Source organism: Colletotrichum gloeosporioides (genome assembly GCF_011800055.1).
Source record: "Colletotrichum gloeosporioides strain Lc1 chromosome Unknown consensus_117, whole genome shotgun sequence".
Taxonomy (NCBI): domain Eukaryota; kingdom Fungi; phylum Ascomycota; class Sordariomycetes; order Glomerellales; family Glomerellaceae; genus Colletotrichum; species Colletotrichum gloeosporioides.
In genome coordinates, this window is record NW_025544762.1 from 1063800 (window position 1) to 1078441 (window position 14642).

The window sequence follows — 14642 nt, forward strand, 5'->3', positions numbered from 1 at the left end:
CCAAGACATGCGCCAATCAAACGCCCACCCAAATCATCAACAAGCGCGACTTGCATCTTAGGGTTACGGCTGATGATTGAACCACCTGAAAGAACGAAAACTTTTCTTGCGAAATAAACACCCAATATGTGTCATCTGCCCCCTCGTCTTGGCTTCTACCCTAATGCGAGGCAACCACCCCCCGGACGGCGAGGTCAGGTCGGGGGTCTAGCTTATCATGGATTCGGGTGGATGTTGGCCCTACCCATTTGCCCAATTTCAGATTCGTCGCCGGTGCGCAGCATACCGCGGGAGCCTCCCCTGCCCGCTCCACGCCGGTGTCAATACGGCGTATGCGATGTCCGATTAGCCCCCGTTCGGCATCGCGAGCTGCCGACGCTTGCACAAAACGCGGCACTGAGCTCTGCACAACTCCCAGCCCTCGTCCAACTGGCCGCCGATCCTTTGCGATCGCCTGCCTAAAATACGGGGCCCCTGTCACCCTGTCAGGGGACCACCCACCACGTTGGCGGTTGGTCATCGACTCACTGTCTAGTCCCCAGTTCTCTCCGATCCCGACGATGTGGACAGAGTGGGACGGGGCGGAACAGTGTTGCAGCCCGACTGGCTGCTTGCGGACATGGAGCAACATAGAGAAAAAGTCGAGAAGGAAAAAGAGGGCAAAAATAACACCATCTAATCACCGCCTTTCGACCCACTATCAGTCACCGGAATTAACCCACACCATCTCTATGCCGTATCAATCGCGCTCCCTCACTAGTGTACGACGTACACTACGACTGCTACCTACTATGCATAGTATAGAGGTAGTAGTCAAAAGTATTCACACATCAGGGGTCCCCTGCTAACATACGATTTTCGAGGGTTTTCAGGGTTTTAACTATAGACGATCTTTTGCCTAATTTAGTACTAACTTTAGTTAGTTAAAACGAGGATACCCTAACTAAAAATTAGCCTACACTATTATTTTTAACTATACTGTTGTTAGTAACTATACCTAAAGAAGAACACTACTAATACTATAATACTAATTAAAAAGAAGGAATAAGATATTAATATATATATAGGGATCCTAACCCTATAGAGGTTAGGTTTAGTAACTATTACTAAGATATATAGGAACTTTAAGATATCCTAGTATATATTTAATTTAATATACTAAAAAGCTATTAATTAAGGATAGATCCTAAAGGAGGCTATCCTTAAAGTATATATTATTAACTCCTCTTAATATAAGCGCCCTCTAAAAATTATAAAAAACCTAGAGGTTTAAATTATTAATATTCTAACTAAAAACTTATTAATAAAGTAGTACTTAACATAGCAGTTAGCTAATATAATCTACTATATATTTATTAAAAAGAATATAATTATTTTAAGGTTAACTATATATTAATATCTAAAGAGCAAAAAATTTCATAACATTAAACTAATAACTAAGCTAAGCCTTAATAATAAATAAAAGAGATAACACCTTTAATAAGCCCTTTAGTATAGCTCTTAGATAATAGAAAACTAAAAGAGGGTTATATAGAGTAATAAGATAGCTATAATATTAAAGTAGGTCTATAGGAAATAGAAGGTATAATATAAGCCTAATAAGACGTTTATTATATACTATATATAGCACTAATAGAAAGGTAAATATAAATTAATATTCTAAATATATTTTTATTAGTATAAAGTTAAACCTTATTACGTTTAGCCTCTAAAGACTAAAACGCAAAAAGAGAGATACTAATATTAGATAGATTAACATAATAAACGCTATAAAGTAGTAAATTAAATAAAATAGGAAGCTATAGAGGTTATAAAAGTATTACACTTAAAAAGGAAGCTATTAAGGCCTAAATAGTAGAAATATATAGCAAAAATAGGTACTATAATATAAGGCTTAAAAAAAGGTAGTATTAACTAATATTAATATCAGTATAAAGTTCTAAAGCCTCTTTTTATCACTTTTATAAAGTAATAGTAATATACCTACCTATAAGAGGTTAAAATAATAGCATAAAAAGATAACACTACCCCTCATACCTAATATTAGAATTAAAAGCTCTAAGTAGTATTAAGTATAAAGTTATTATTATAGCTAATAAACTCTCTAGATCTCTTAGTAATTAAGCTACTATAAGTATATCTTAAGTATAAGAAGTACCTTATAAGTATTATAAGCTATATAAAACTAAGCTATATATAAAAAGAAAGATAGAAGAATTTCCTTATTAAAAAGCTATAGCACTTTATAAAGTATATCTAATAAAATATCTAATAAGTAATTAGGCTAAAGGGGGGTAATAAATATAAAGAGGGGGTATTACTACTACTACTAATAAGTAATAAAGAGAAGAAATTAAAAGAAGAGATTATAACCTTCTTAATAGTAGAAGAGGAGAAATAGTTAGTTACTATTAATATTAATAACTTATAGTAGGAGGTTATTAATAAGCTTAATAATCTTAACTTAAATTAAGAAAATAGTATAAAGTAGTATTACTACGCTATAGAGGTAAAATAGTCTAAAATTAATAATAATAGCGATTTTAATAGGGAAAATTCTAATTCTAAATAAAAGAGGGTAGAAAAGTTTAAATATAACATCAAATTAATAGTATATCGTTACACTAGGTAGTTATAGTAATATAGCAAAAATTCAGCATTTTTTTGCGATAGTAGGGGTAGTAAAATTAACTATATAGGTTAAGGTAGGGTAGAGAGGTAGTTAGAGGCGCTAGGGGCTAGCGCTAAGGTTTAGCCAGCCTCTGGTTAGCCACACTGTGATTAAAAGTGGGGATGTGTGAATACTTTTGACCGCTACCTCCGTACTCTGCTACTGGCACCAATGACACGCCTTACAGGGCGATCGAGTAATATGCCGAGTGCGAGAAGCCCGAAGACCTGCGGCCGAGAGGCCTTTTCGTCCTTGAGTTTCGCCCGACTGATGGCTGCCTTGTCCGACAACGAGGACGACGTTGCCCTGAACGTCGCACAACGTTAGACTTCGACGTGGGCGTTCCGCTGCTGACACTCTACTTTGACGGCAGTCCACCACTCTCACCACCCACAATTTGCTGTGTGGGAAACTCTCGGGCCTTCTTCAATGTCGGCCACGGCGCTCATCATTTGTTCGAGAAACCCAATTTTGTCCGCTGACAAAGCTCCTGAACCCCAAACAATACCCAATTCAGGGATTCCCCAGCATCGTCAACCCAACTCAGACAAGCCCGCCCAGCCCAACACGTGAACTCACAAGGTGCCATTGCTCACGCTTGTCTGAGCCCCTTCAAACACTGTCATCGGTCTGGAAGTCCGTGAACGACTTTTTCTTCCGCCCTACACCTGAAGCAGCAAGAAACCGAAAATCCATAATCCACACACTCTCAAACCCGGCCAAATGGCCATCAGGCTAATTCCGCCCTCGCATTTTGCAGTGGGAAAAAAAAAGTCGACTCATATGGGGGCCTCCACCGTCGGACCACGGGGTTTACAACATCCCGTCCCGCCCTCCGCTACAAACGCCGAGATCACTTTTCGATTTCCAACCACCTTAGTGGCCCCCTTCTGGTGCGCAAAGCACATCCTACGCAGCAACAAATAGCCCACTATCAAAAAAAAAAACACCCTCTTATCCACCGCGCGGCGCGCCACAGGCCCAAAAGTCCGCTTATCCTATCCTCAAACGCAGCATCATCGCATGAACAGCGCCCTGAGCTTCCCGCGTTTAGTGGAACATGCGCTGTGGGGCGCCGCGTTGCGTGTTGGGATCGAAAGAGATCGCAGGGCGGACGCTTTCAGATGGTTCCCATTGCTGTGTCCTGCGGGAGAACTTTTTCTCTCTTCTCCTTGGCGCTCCATTCTGCCTGTCGCCAGAGTGACCCTGCCTGGAAGTATGCGCCTGAGTTCCATGCATATCTGTTTCCGCCCAGGGAGTTTGCTTCCGCGTGTAGAGGCAAATGGCAAATGCGTGAACGTGCGTCGACGTTGTGTGTGCGTCTCTGCGCAGACCGTTGGCTTTTGCGCCCTGCCACTGTCAACGCCAGCGCCGCAGACGCAGCGACTACGAGCAACCACACGCACTGCAGGCGGGGAGACAGATACACACCCCCTGGCTTCACATCTCCCACGCCCCCCAACTGACCAACGGAGCAGGGATCCCGGATACGCCAGGGGAACCTTTGTCCAGAACGAACCAAGACCTCTTGATCGAGTGGCTTAGAGCGTGAGGGGCGTGACGACGACGACGACGACTGGGCTGGTAGCTCGCCCGCCGTCTCGGCGGACTTGGAGTTTTGTTTCGTCCGCTCCGATGGGACTTGTTATTCCGTGTTGCCAGTTTGCACCCGTTGGCCATGATGGTGATGCAATCTACGCCCGACAAGCGGCTCATCTCACATGAAGAGGGAAACAGGACAAGCATCCAGGGGAAATACGAAAATAGGGGGTTGGGCAGTAAATGGGCTGTTGTTGGCTTGGTCTTGCCTCTATTTCCGTCTGTTTGGAACCCCATTCGGCCCCCAAAGTGTCTCTCAAGCTTCCATCAGGCATTTCGCAGATCAACTCAAACCCAACTGCTGCAGCGCCGCCGCTGGTGGGGGCCGCCAGAAGCTTGGAGAAATATTGACGACGGATACAGCAAAACATCGACGGTCACGACAGCTGAGCTGGCAATCTAGACCTGGGTACGGTGAGGTCGACTAAGACCTGTTTCGAACAATGATCGTCGGTTTCTTCAGTATCAGAAGATTGCCCGGGGGCCCTTTTACACGTATTTTGTCAACACCTGCGGCCGTTGACGGGCCCCTGTCCTGTCTGTACGGGTTCTACAGTCGTGACGTGGAGTCCGCTGGCCGTGGCTTAGGTTAACTTACTATGGTACCCCCCCCTTGGCAACTCTGAGCGTCGCATTCGCTCCAAACCCTCCGCCGCCGTAGGCTGTAGCAGCAATAACAGCGGTCAGATCAGGTCACGGGGGTAACGCAGTAGGGGAAGGGGGAAAGGGTAACCGTGACGGTTGCAGGCCGAACGCAGCAGGCCAGAGAAGACTAGAGAAAAAAAAAAAGTTGGAACGGAGCTGGCTCCTGCTTCGCAAAGCTCCCTTTCCCTGAGGGGGAAGCTCTGAAAGGATGAGGGGGGATGATGCTTCAGGACGGGGGACTGGGGAGGGGAGCGCAGCATTGCATAGTTAGCTGTTCCCTGTCAGCCTGCCAGTGCAAGCTCGCACACCGTCGCAAGCCGTCGCCGACCCCCTCCAGTAGCAAGCAAGCAACCAGCAGCCAAGATGGACGCCGACTGCAGTGTTTTGCCTCGTCGCCGTCCACTGAAATGCTATTGCGTGTTGTTATTTTGGCATCATTTTCAGTTTGGGGGATATCGGACTGTTGTGCCAACGAGTGTGTGTGCGTTCATGCCAACATTCTTCGTTCTTTACTACAGGACCATACAAACTCTGAAGGTTACAGCCACTTAAATAAAATGTAGACGGCGACAGGCAAGAAAAAGTCATTCGAACTAGGTTATGGCTGGGTGCGCTTGGTGGCAGAGCGCAGCGAGCGCTCGTTCGTTTGGTCTTTTCTTTTTTGCTGCCCTGCTGCCCAAAGAGGAATTTGTTAGCGCGCATTTTTCATCCCTCTTTCCAGTCACTGCAAGCAAGAATTGTGATCACAGTCATGGTTGAACAAGTTTGTAAGAAGAGTGTGGTTTGGTATTTTCCTCGCCAAGGTTTACACGCCCCCCTCCCCGGCCCCCATATCCAGCTATTTTTTTTTATGCTGAGTCGTCCCAATATGCACACGCGCGGGGGCGGGAGAGAGCGAGGTAAGAGTAAACCTGTTGTCTAAGAAACACCTTTCAGGCGCCAGGCTATGCGAAGCGACTGACAGGAGAGAAACATGAAAGAAAAGCCCGGCCGTGATGATACATGGTCTCCGATTCGAGTAGTCGTCGTGACTGCCTTTTTTTTTTTCTTCGTCACTCCCCCTCCCCCGAGAAGAAATTACCACACAATAGAAAAGTAAATGGCATGAAAACATGTTTCCCCGTAAAATCCTTGAAACGCCATTGTGCCGCTGCGGACACGAGAGTAGACCCCGCCGGTAACCATAAAGCAACGCCTTCGCGGTGTATCGTTGGAAAGAAGAGCAGACGGAACACCGTAATAAAACCTCCCAACCGCCATCGCATTTGCGCGGGCTGGGCGCGCGTGCGCCAGCCCGGTGCCGAAACCCGCCAGTAACCCCAGTTCTATATCTCATAACGCGTGATCAGATGTAAGAAATTCGAGGTTTCGTTGTTCGAGTGAACCGTTTTTAGAGGCGCATCGGCTCGCCGTCGTAGCCTCCGTAGATCATCGGGTCGCCCATGCCCATCATCACCTCGGGGTTCGGACATGAGAGGACGTGGGGCTTGATGGTGCCGAACTCGTTCTCAATGAGACCCTGGTTGAGCATGTCCATGCTGGAGAGGGCGCCGTTCTGTTGTTGGAAGAACTGCTGTGCGAGATCCATTGCTGGTGGTTGAGGCGGTGCTGCCTGGCGAGGCATGGTCCATTGTGGTACGTAGGCATTCATGGTCGGGGACTGGTTGTGGAACATTGCGGCGGTGGGGTCGACTGGTGAGGCGACAGAGTCGACATCGAACTCGGTGTAGCCGGTCGAGAAGCTCTGGGGAGACATGGTCATCGGGTTGTTGTGCTGGCCAAAGACCGCCTTGCGGTAGTCGGCCTCGAACTCGGAGTGGTCGAGCTCAGAGGAGCTCGCGCGGTCGGAGCGTTCGCAAGACGAAGCCGAGTCGAGTTCTGTAGGTATCCTGGTGGTGGTAGCTGCCTTCTCTGCATCGCGCTCCTTCTGCTGCTCCTCCAGTTGGCGCGCCAGTTCGGCGAGGCCTGCCTCGTCTTCGGGGAAGACAGAGTGGACGGGGAGGTCGATGTCCGAGTTGGGACGAATGCAGCCAAGTTTCTGGGCAATATTGTGGATGACGGGTTGTCCTCGGTCGTTGAGCTCTGGCTCGCCAAGGTCCCATTGCTGGTTATTCCTGACCATGGAGTAGAGCTTGTGAACGGTGGCGATGAGGGCGAATTGGGTGTGCTCGAGGACCTCGGCGTATCCTCGAGGGAGCTGCTTGTATTCCGTCTTCTTGCGGACGCCAGCGGTGCAGACAAGGCCATCGTCCTTACATCTCTTGCAAGGGAACTCTCCGTCGCACTAGGTGATGTTAGAGGGGAGGGTGTGGGTTGGAAGGCGGGGAACGGTGAGGCCTACCTTGGTCTTCTTCATTCTACACCTCTCGCAAGCCTTCCATACTCTCTTGTGACGACCGTCGGCAGACATTGCTGAGGCGGGGTGGTCATGGTGTGATGTTGCGTTGTGAGGGCTGGCGCGCTTTGCCGTGTGGCGGTTGGGCTTGATGGACTTTGAGCTGGACGAGGAGCTCTTCCTGGACTTCTGATCCTCCAATGGAGGGGTAGGTAGGCCGCTTCCCATGGTGGATGATTAAGAGTTATGATGTGAGGCGATGTTGTAGTTGAGGTGAAGAGGTGGTAGTGTAAGTGAGGCAGGTTGATTATGATCCAAGACCGAGGGGCAAACAGACGTATAAGTTTGTTCCTGTCTGTGGGTGCAGGCCGTGTAAGTGAAATATAATAACGAGAACGAGACCCAGTTCAGTTAGGGAAGGATAGCCAAAAAGGTAAAAGAGTCGGGATGACACAGGTAGACACAGCCAAGAGTCCGTGGCGCTAGGGTCAAGAGTCGGGACAGCCAGCACGGCAAGGGACTGGGATGCAGGGTGTTGGCAAATTATTAATGTCGAGCAGACTGTCGGGGTGCGTCTATTGTGCGCGCGCGAGATTATGTGATGCGGCAGAAGGCCTCGGAAGCTTTTGAGTTAATAAAGTTCGGTCGCTCGCAATGCTAGGAGGGCGGGTGGGCAGGGCGTGTGCGGTGCCTGCTTGGGTGTGTGTCCTTGTGGTGTTGGTGCTGTGCAGAGAGAGCGGATTGTGGATTGCTGGCATTAACGGTCGGCGACGTCTTTATGTCCGAGTATGCGCGGGCGGGCCCCTGGTCCAGTCGTGTGGAATGGAATGGGGGGAGGAGCGCAAGAACAGAAACGGGATCCTGGAATTCTTGGTGTACCGTTTGTACAACCGATGTTGTGCAATGTAGCCTGCGCGCTAGACAGCTCTGAATGAACTAGCCGCCAAAGGAGGTAAAGTCCGCAGCGGAGTTGAGAGTGTTGAGCGTGTGAACGAGGATAGGGATTGGGGCCCTGATTTGCAAGCCGGGCCTGGGACGTGGTAGGGCTTATGACTGCAAATATGGCGGATTGCTGACCGCAGGAGGGACGTGTCTTTTGGCGGACGACGGTGCCGGGTACTGGTTCTGGTCCAAAAGGGCGATGACTGAGGCTGTTTGGTGCCTTTTGTTTCTATTCGTTGAGCCGTAGATGACTGAAGTCCTTTACAGCGGGCGGGCGAATGCGGGAGGATTGGTTCGATATAAGCCGGTTTGGTGTAACAAGATGATTATCTTTTGCAAGTGTGGCTTGAGGTGAGATAAGATGGTGAGGCTAAGCTTGTTGAAGTGTGTGTGTGGATGAGTGATGAGAGGCCAAGACAAAGGGCCCAAAAAGTGTTTCGAGATTGTGGTTCTTGCGGGCTTGAAATATGCAGTCCAGTTGTGTCGTCTGTTCGGGATCGAGATGGTCTTTTAAGTAGACGGCATTACATCAGAACCAAGAAGCTATCAACGTCAGGTCGGCGGCGGAGTTGGAGATGGATTGTGATCAAGGTCCCCGATTCGAAACATCAATGGCTTCCAAGTTCCGTCGAAGGGGGATCCCAATCAGACGGAACAGCCGCCCGCATCTTATATTCAGGAAGCAGGGTTATCCACAGCTCAGCCGGGATCCAGAGAATGCGAGCTGTCCATGCTTGCTTGCTGGCTGCGGCTTGGGGTCATGAACACAACATGACATGACGCTGCAAGTATGTTAGCCATAGGCCGAGTCTGGGCCATCTGCCTCGGGGAGGAGGAGGTGGATGGGCAGAGGGAGACTGGACGGTACCTTGGAGAGACGAAGCCGAGTGTACGCCTTGTTCAAGTGGGTTGTGCGAGGACAAGGCTCGTAATGGTGCCGTCAAGGGGTAAGGCAGGTTGAGCGGGTCTGCTGCGGTGACGGGGCGGTACATTGCGATACAAAGTACATCGGGTGTGGAGGTTGCTAAGTCCCCGACGACAACAACCTGAGCAGCAAGCTCTGCATGGGTGATGGAGCCAAGGAGACAGAGAAAGACAGCGACAGAAAGACTCTGCTTCCCGAACGACACAAAACCCTCCGAGCTCTCTCCAAGGTCCCTCCAATCCCCACTCGTCCGTACTCCTCCTCCGGGGTTTCAATAGTTAGTTTGGACAGGGTCCCACTGTTAACGTGACCAGAACATTCGGGTGCTGACATAAACAGTGGCCCCCTTGCCGCGCTAACTAATGAAACCCCGGAGGAGGAGTACTTCGCCCGTGGCTGGTAGACCTCTCTTGTCTGTAACCAGCATCTTAGGCGCTCCTGCACACTCTATTGACGCCGATACGTCGTGTTGAACAACCCCCCTCTACCGTTTTGGGCAAATGGGTGTCGCGGTGACCGTTCCGTTGTGTGAATTCCGTACGTCTTGACGCTCATGGCATTGCCCTGAGTTCCCCGGCCAAGGTTTAGCGCCGTGGGATCGATCAGTCCATCCCAAGTTGCTACATGACCATGATTCCCAGATTTGTGCACACATCGGCGGAATCTGACGGGGCCGGTAGCGGTGCGAATAAATCCCACTGATTCCCCGTACGCCAAGATACCGGTCTCTCGACGAGGCCGGCGCCGAGGGCGGGGTCCTTTACTTTTGGTTGCGCTGCCACCGTCAACGATAACGACTTCAGATCAGCTCAACCTCGGGGCCGCGATCACGAACGGCGCGGCGAATTTGCAAAGGTTCTGGACTCGAATGGAGACCAGATGGCAAGCATGATCAAATTGATGACGCCAGAGACTGGTGTCTGCCAGCTGGCATTGTGGTGCGTGGTGAGTCCCTGAACCAGATTGCCATTTTGGGCAAATAGACAGGGAGCCAGGGGTTGATGATTCATGATGGATCATAACCACTGGGCTGGGCCAGCAAAAATCTCAAGCCGCCGGAACAGCGCCCATTACGGCCGCCAAGTTGTTGTATTTTTGATATGCTTGAATTAGTTTTCTCTTCAAGCCCAATGTGACCCATCGGCTGATTCCTTGCCCAGTGGGGGGGACTCAAGGGGTTGAAAGCAGCATATCCCAATTCTCCTCAGGCGTTTCCTATCGACGTAGCTCGAGCGCAGGTGAACTGACCGCGAAAAACGGTTTGGAGAACAGACAGCGGGAGATGGTCGAGCTTGAATGCATGCAGGGACTTCCTCGTTCCTCGCAGCAACGCCGACAGCCTCGTGTGGGAGGGCAGCCATGACGGACGGACTTTTGTGTCATCCTAATTAATCCATGTTGGAGATGGCATACTGACGATGCGTGCTAAAAGAATAGTATGCGCCAAGAACGGCAACCATGGATTCGGCGATGCCTCTTGCGGTTGCATGGAAGAAGGGCAAGTTGTGCCTGACCGCAAAGTCTAAGTGGGAGGCAACTCAAGGGCTGGAGACGGAACTTTGACGGCGGAGGGAGTTGAGTTGAGGCGAAATGGGGGTAACAGCAACTTTGAGCGAACGGGGTGAGGCGTGTGATGTGATGGGTGCAATAAGGTCGGCGGAAGGGTGGTTCAAACTTCTGGCCAGCGCAACCCTCTGTGCGGCGGGAGCGTGCAGGCAGATGGATGGTGCCCGCCATCACCATCAAACCCATCTGATACTGTGACACCGCCCAAGGCAAAGGGTGCAGTGCAGGACACAACGTCAAGGCGACCAGTTTCGAGGAGCGAACCTTATTCTCTGGCGACAGGCAGGGAGCCGCCGTGAAGCTCCCTGCCGAGGCTCGTCGGCGGCTCGCCACGGCGGCGGGGGGGAGCCAATGGTTCGTGGACGATCGCGAAAGATCGGGGACCTGGGCCAGAGTGTAAAAAAGTCCGGCGAGGAGGAGAAGAAGGGAGCAGATGGCTCGGGGTTGTGGTTGACAGCCATCTCGCCGACGCAGCGCGGGAGACGACAAGCGGAGCACGGACAAGTTGGACGATCGCGAGGCCGTTCTGTGGCCCGCTCGCCCCGTCGGCGCGTGAAGTTGTCGAGACGGCCGCACCGCACAGAGCAGAGGCTCGCAAGGCCAGCTCGAGGTGATCAGCGGCAAGTGTTTTGAGCCGAACGACTTGTTTGTTTGATCATGCAATGCAGACAGACATCGATGGCGATGTCAAGCAGGCCAGGCAGATACCTTGGAGTGTGGCATCTGCGATGAGTAAAGTCGCAACGCATCAAGCTGAAAGGGCGATGAGTGGACGCAACGCCCTGATGACCTCGCGATGCAACAAGTAGGATCAGGTACCTTTCTGGTGTTCCTTCCGTGACCGCAATTAACGTTGTAAAGGCGTACGAGAAGGTGTCGCTCAGACAGTGACCTGCTACTTTGTTTGCCTTTCGTTCCCCAACCCAACCTCTACTTACACCACCACCACCTGCCATGGTACTTCCACCTACACGCACTGTCGCGATATCCCGGCCCGCTTGCCAAGACTTGAGGCTTTCCTGCACTGCATTCTCGCTCGCAGTCGAGGACGGTACGAGTACGAGACCTCAATCCAGCGTGTGCGCCTGAGCCTGTGACTCTGTGAGTAAGTGCTCGTTGGTTGGCTGATTAGTCGATCCGGGCGCCGGGCGGAGGACGGCAGGAATAAGCAACGTGGATCGGTTTCGCCCAGACCAAAAGTCCCAGCGATTAATTAGACTATTTTGCCGTGGAGACGTGTGGGATTTGATGCCAACGGAGAGGTTCAGGGTCAGGTCAGACCGGAGTTCGTTCTGTTGGAGGCGGAGGATCAGGTACACGCCTCCAGTCTCTCCTCCATGTCTTGAACTTGGAGTAAGCAGTGTAAGTGGCAGGTGCAGGTACCTTGAGGGTCGTGGAGCGGTGCCGAGGTGTTGGGTGGGGCGTCGGAGAATGGAAGGCACAACACAAATGTCATCACTGCGTATTATTCCCGGCCAAATTTGCAAAGAATTAAGTGATAACGTGAACATTCACCCGCTCTTACCAATCCCTGAAGCCGCATTCTTACCACCTCACACCGTAAGGTAAGGTAAGATACCAGACAGGCAGGCTCGTTGTGAGTCACCGCTACAGATTTTTTCATGCTTGAGACTCCAGGCGGTCTGCTAGTATGCCTGAGACTTTGCCATGTTGAAAGCCTGAAGGTAGTATTGATGGTGTGCGGGCGGCCATGGCTGCATCTGTCAAATGTGATGATCGCACGCAAAATTGGCATCACTATTTGCTGTACTCCATTCCCCCATGCCGATCGGTTCACGGGAGTTGGTTCTAGATCCACGGAGCGGAGATGTTAACTCCGAGTTGATTTGTCCGTGGTGTTGACGGTGGCTTTTCTCTCAATAAAGCCGGCGTCAGCAGAAGACTCACTTCCATTACAGCATCTACTATGTACGTTGCCTACCCTATGTGCGATACGTCTGAGCTCTAGGGCTTCAAACGGCGTCCATGAGAAGGCCGAGCCGCCTAGGTTAGCCCATGATAGCGCGCGCAGGAGGCAGGCATAGCTCCAATCTAGCTGCTGACTCCCTGCGAGGGTGATATCATGGTGAGGTCTTCAGGGGACATGCTGCGACAGACCGACTTCACCCACGAACCGCCAGCGCAAGAAGAGCAGAGCGGAAGGTAAGGTGTCCCAGCCCTGCCCTATGAAGATGGAATTGTCCGCTTCGGGGGTCAATTGGCGCCGCCGCCGACTCGCGTCGGCCGCAAGATGAGACGAATTAGAAATCTCACGGCGGAAAGCTTAGTTAATCGCCGGAGCAAGGTGGGATGGGGGGCACCCAAGGGGTTTGAGGTAAACAGCGCACGCCAATCAAGACCGTGATTACCACGCTTAAACGCCGATTCCTCATCCCTCATCCCTCATCCCTCATCCCACCGTCCCGTACCAAACGCTGCTTGTGCTTTTGCTTTTGCTTCTGCTGTAATACCTGCATGTACGAAGTACCTGTGCGCCGTCGTCTCTTTTACTCGCAGCAGCAGGCAAAGCGCGCGCAGTTTTGAGGTCTGTTACTTACGGCGCAGTTCCACCGGTGGGTGCGGTCCTTCCGTCCGTCCATCCATCCACCCTCTTCCCCTCCACATCCCCACGGCACTTGGCAAATTGTGAAATCATCGTGGCCTGTCGAATTTTTCTAGAAGGTGGTTCAGTGTTTCCACGGCCGCACTTTTCGCTGTCCACCATCCACCACACTGACCACACCGGATTTGGCATTGGGTAAGCAAGCCCCTACCACCGTGAGGTAAGGTACCTTATGTGAGGTAGGTCTGCTCCTGGCAAGTACCGACGGGTCGCCCCACTATCCCCTTTTGGACGTGGTCGCCGCCAACTGACTAATCGGCTTCACTGCTGGCAAGTGCCGTCTCCACTCGGCCCCGGCCTCACGGCGCCGCCACGGGAATACCGCAGCGAGGTCGCAGTATCTTTTTCGTCTTTGGGCAAGCACAAGTGTGGCGCCTGCTTGGAGAGAACTTTCCTTAAACCACGCCTAATATTTCCTAAGGGGCCCTGGGTACGTATCATCACAAATACGCAGTAGGCAGGCAGGCATCTTGGACAAGCAACAAGTAAAGGAAAGTATTGCTCGAGTACCTCTCCCGAATCCCGCCTTTTGCTACCCAAGCTTGCATCCTGCCCACGACCCTTTTCCAAAAACCACAATTTTACCATCTTCGCGCATTATCGTCACGTCGCCTGACCTCAATACCGGGGCTCCTCATGCCCGGCGCAACCCACTTCCAATATGCACCGGGCCGCAAAATGACCTCCGCCCTCCGGCCGGTACTGGGAACTGCTACTGCCTCGCTGTATCTTGTTCGTCCTCGGCATCTCGCTTCTCCCATCTGGTCATTTCAAATTTCGTCAACTCGGCACCCCGCGATGAAGCAACGATGGCCCTGTTGCTCACCTGCGGTCCGGTCCCCTACCTCCTGATGACGACTTCTCCCGCCGTCATCCAACACCGCATGTTGTCAACAGGCTAGAGCCCGCTACATAACGGCTATAGTAGGGTTGGCTCGGATCGCCCTCCGCCAGAATAGTGCAGCGCACGCCAGCGGATGCCTCCCGCTCCCCGGCTACCTTGCATTATTCATAAAGTTAGCCCCGGTCGATCCCTGGCTGATCATATGAGCCAATTGCAGCGCCCAGGGCCGGCCTTCTCTCGGTAACGAAGACGGCCTTTCGGCCTCCGACCTCAATACACAAGACACCGAACAAGCGATCCTAACCCTGTCAGCCCTCTAACACCAACCACACTGCAGGCTGCTACACTACACTACCATAGTACACCACAGCAGTACTGCACCTTACCCTGAGTACTTCGTACCTGTCATCCGCCTTGTGCCCCTTCACCACCCCGTACAATCTCAACATCGAAACTCTACAGCACATCCACTACGACCACGAGGATCGCGTC

At 51.4% G+C, this 14642-nt stretch overlaps 1 protein-coding gene across 1 annotated transcript; it reads right to left on the minus strand.

Annotated features, from left to right (window-relative positions):
* Window positions 1-6305: 6305 nt before the first annotated feature.
* GCG54_00009239 (Fluconazole resistance protein 1) lies at window positions 6306-7478 on the minus strand (the record flags this gene model as incomplete). Its single annotated transcript, XM_045409188.1, has 2 exons — window positions 6306-7199; window positions 7257-7478. 2 exons carry the CDS (start codon window positions 7476-7478, stop codon window positions 6306-6308), a joined length of 1116 nt encoding a protein of 371 aa, XP_045256433.1.
* Between the last annotated feature and the right edge of the window lie 7164 nt (window positions 7479-14642).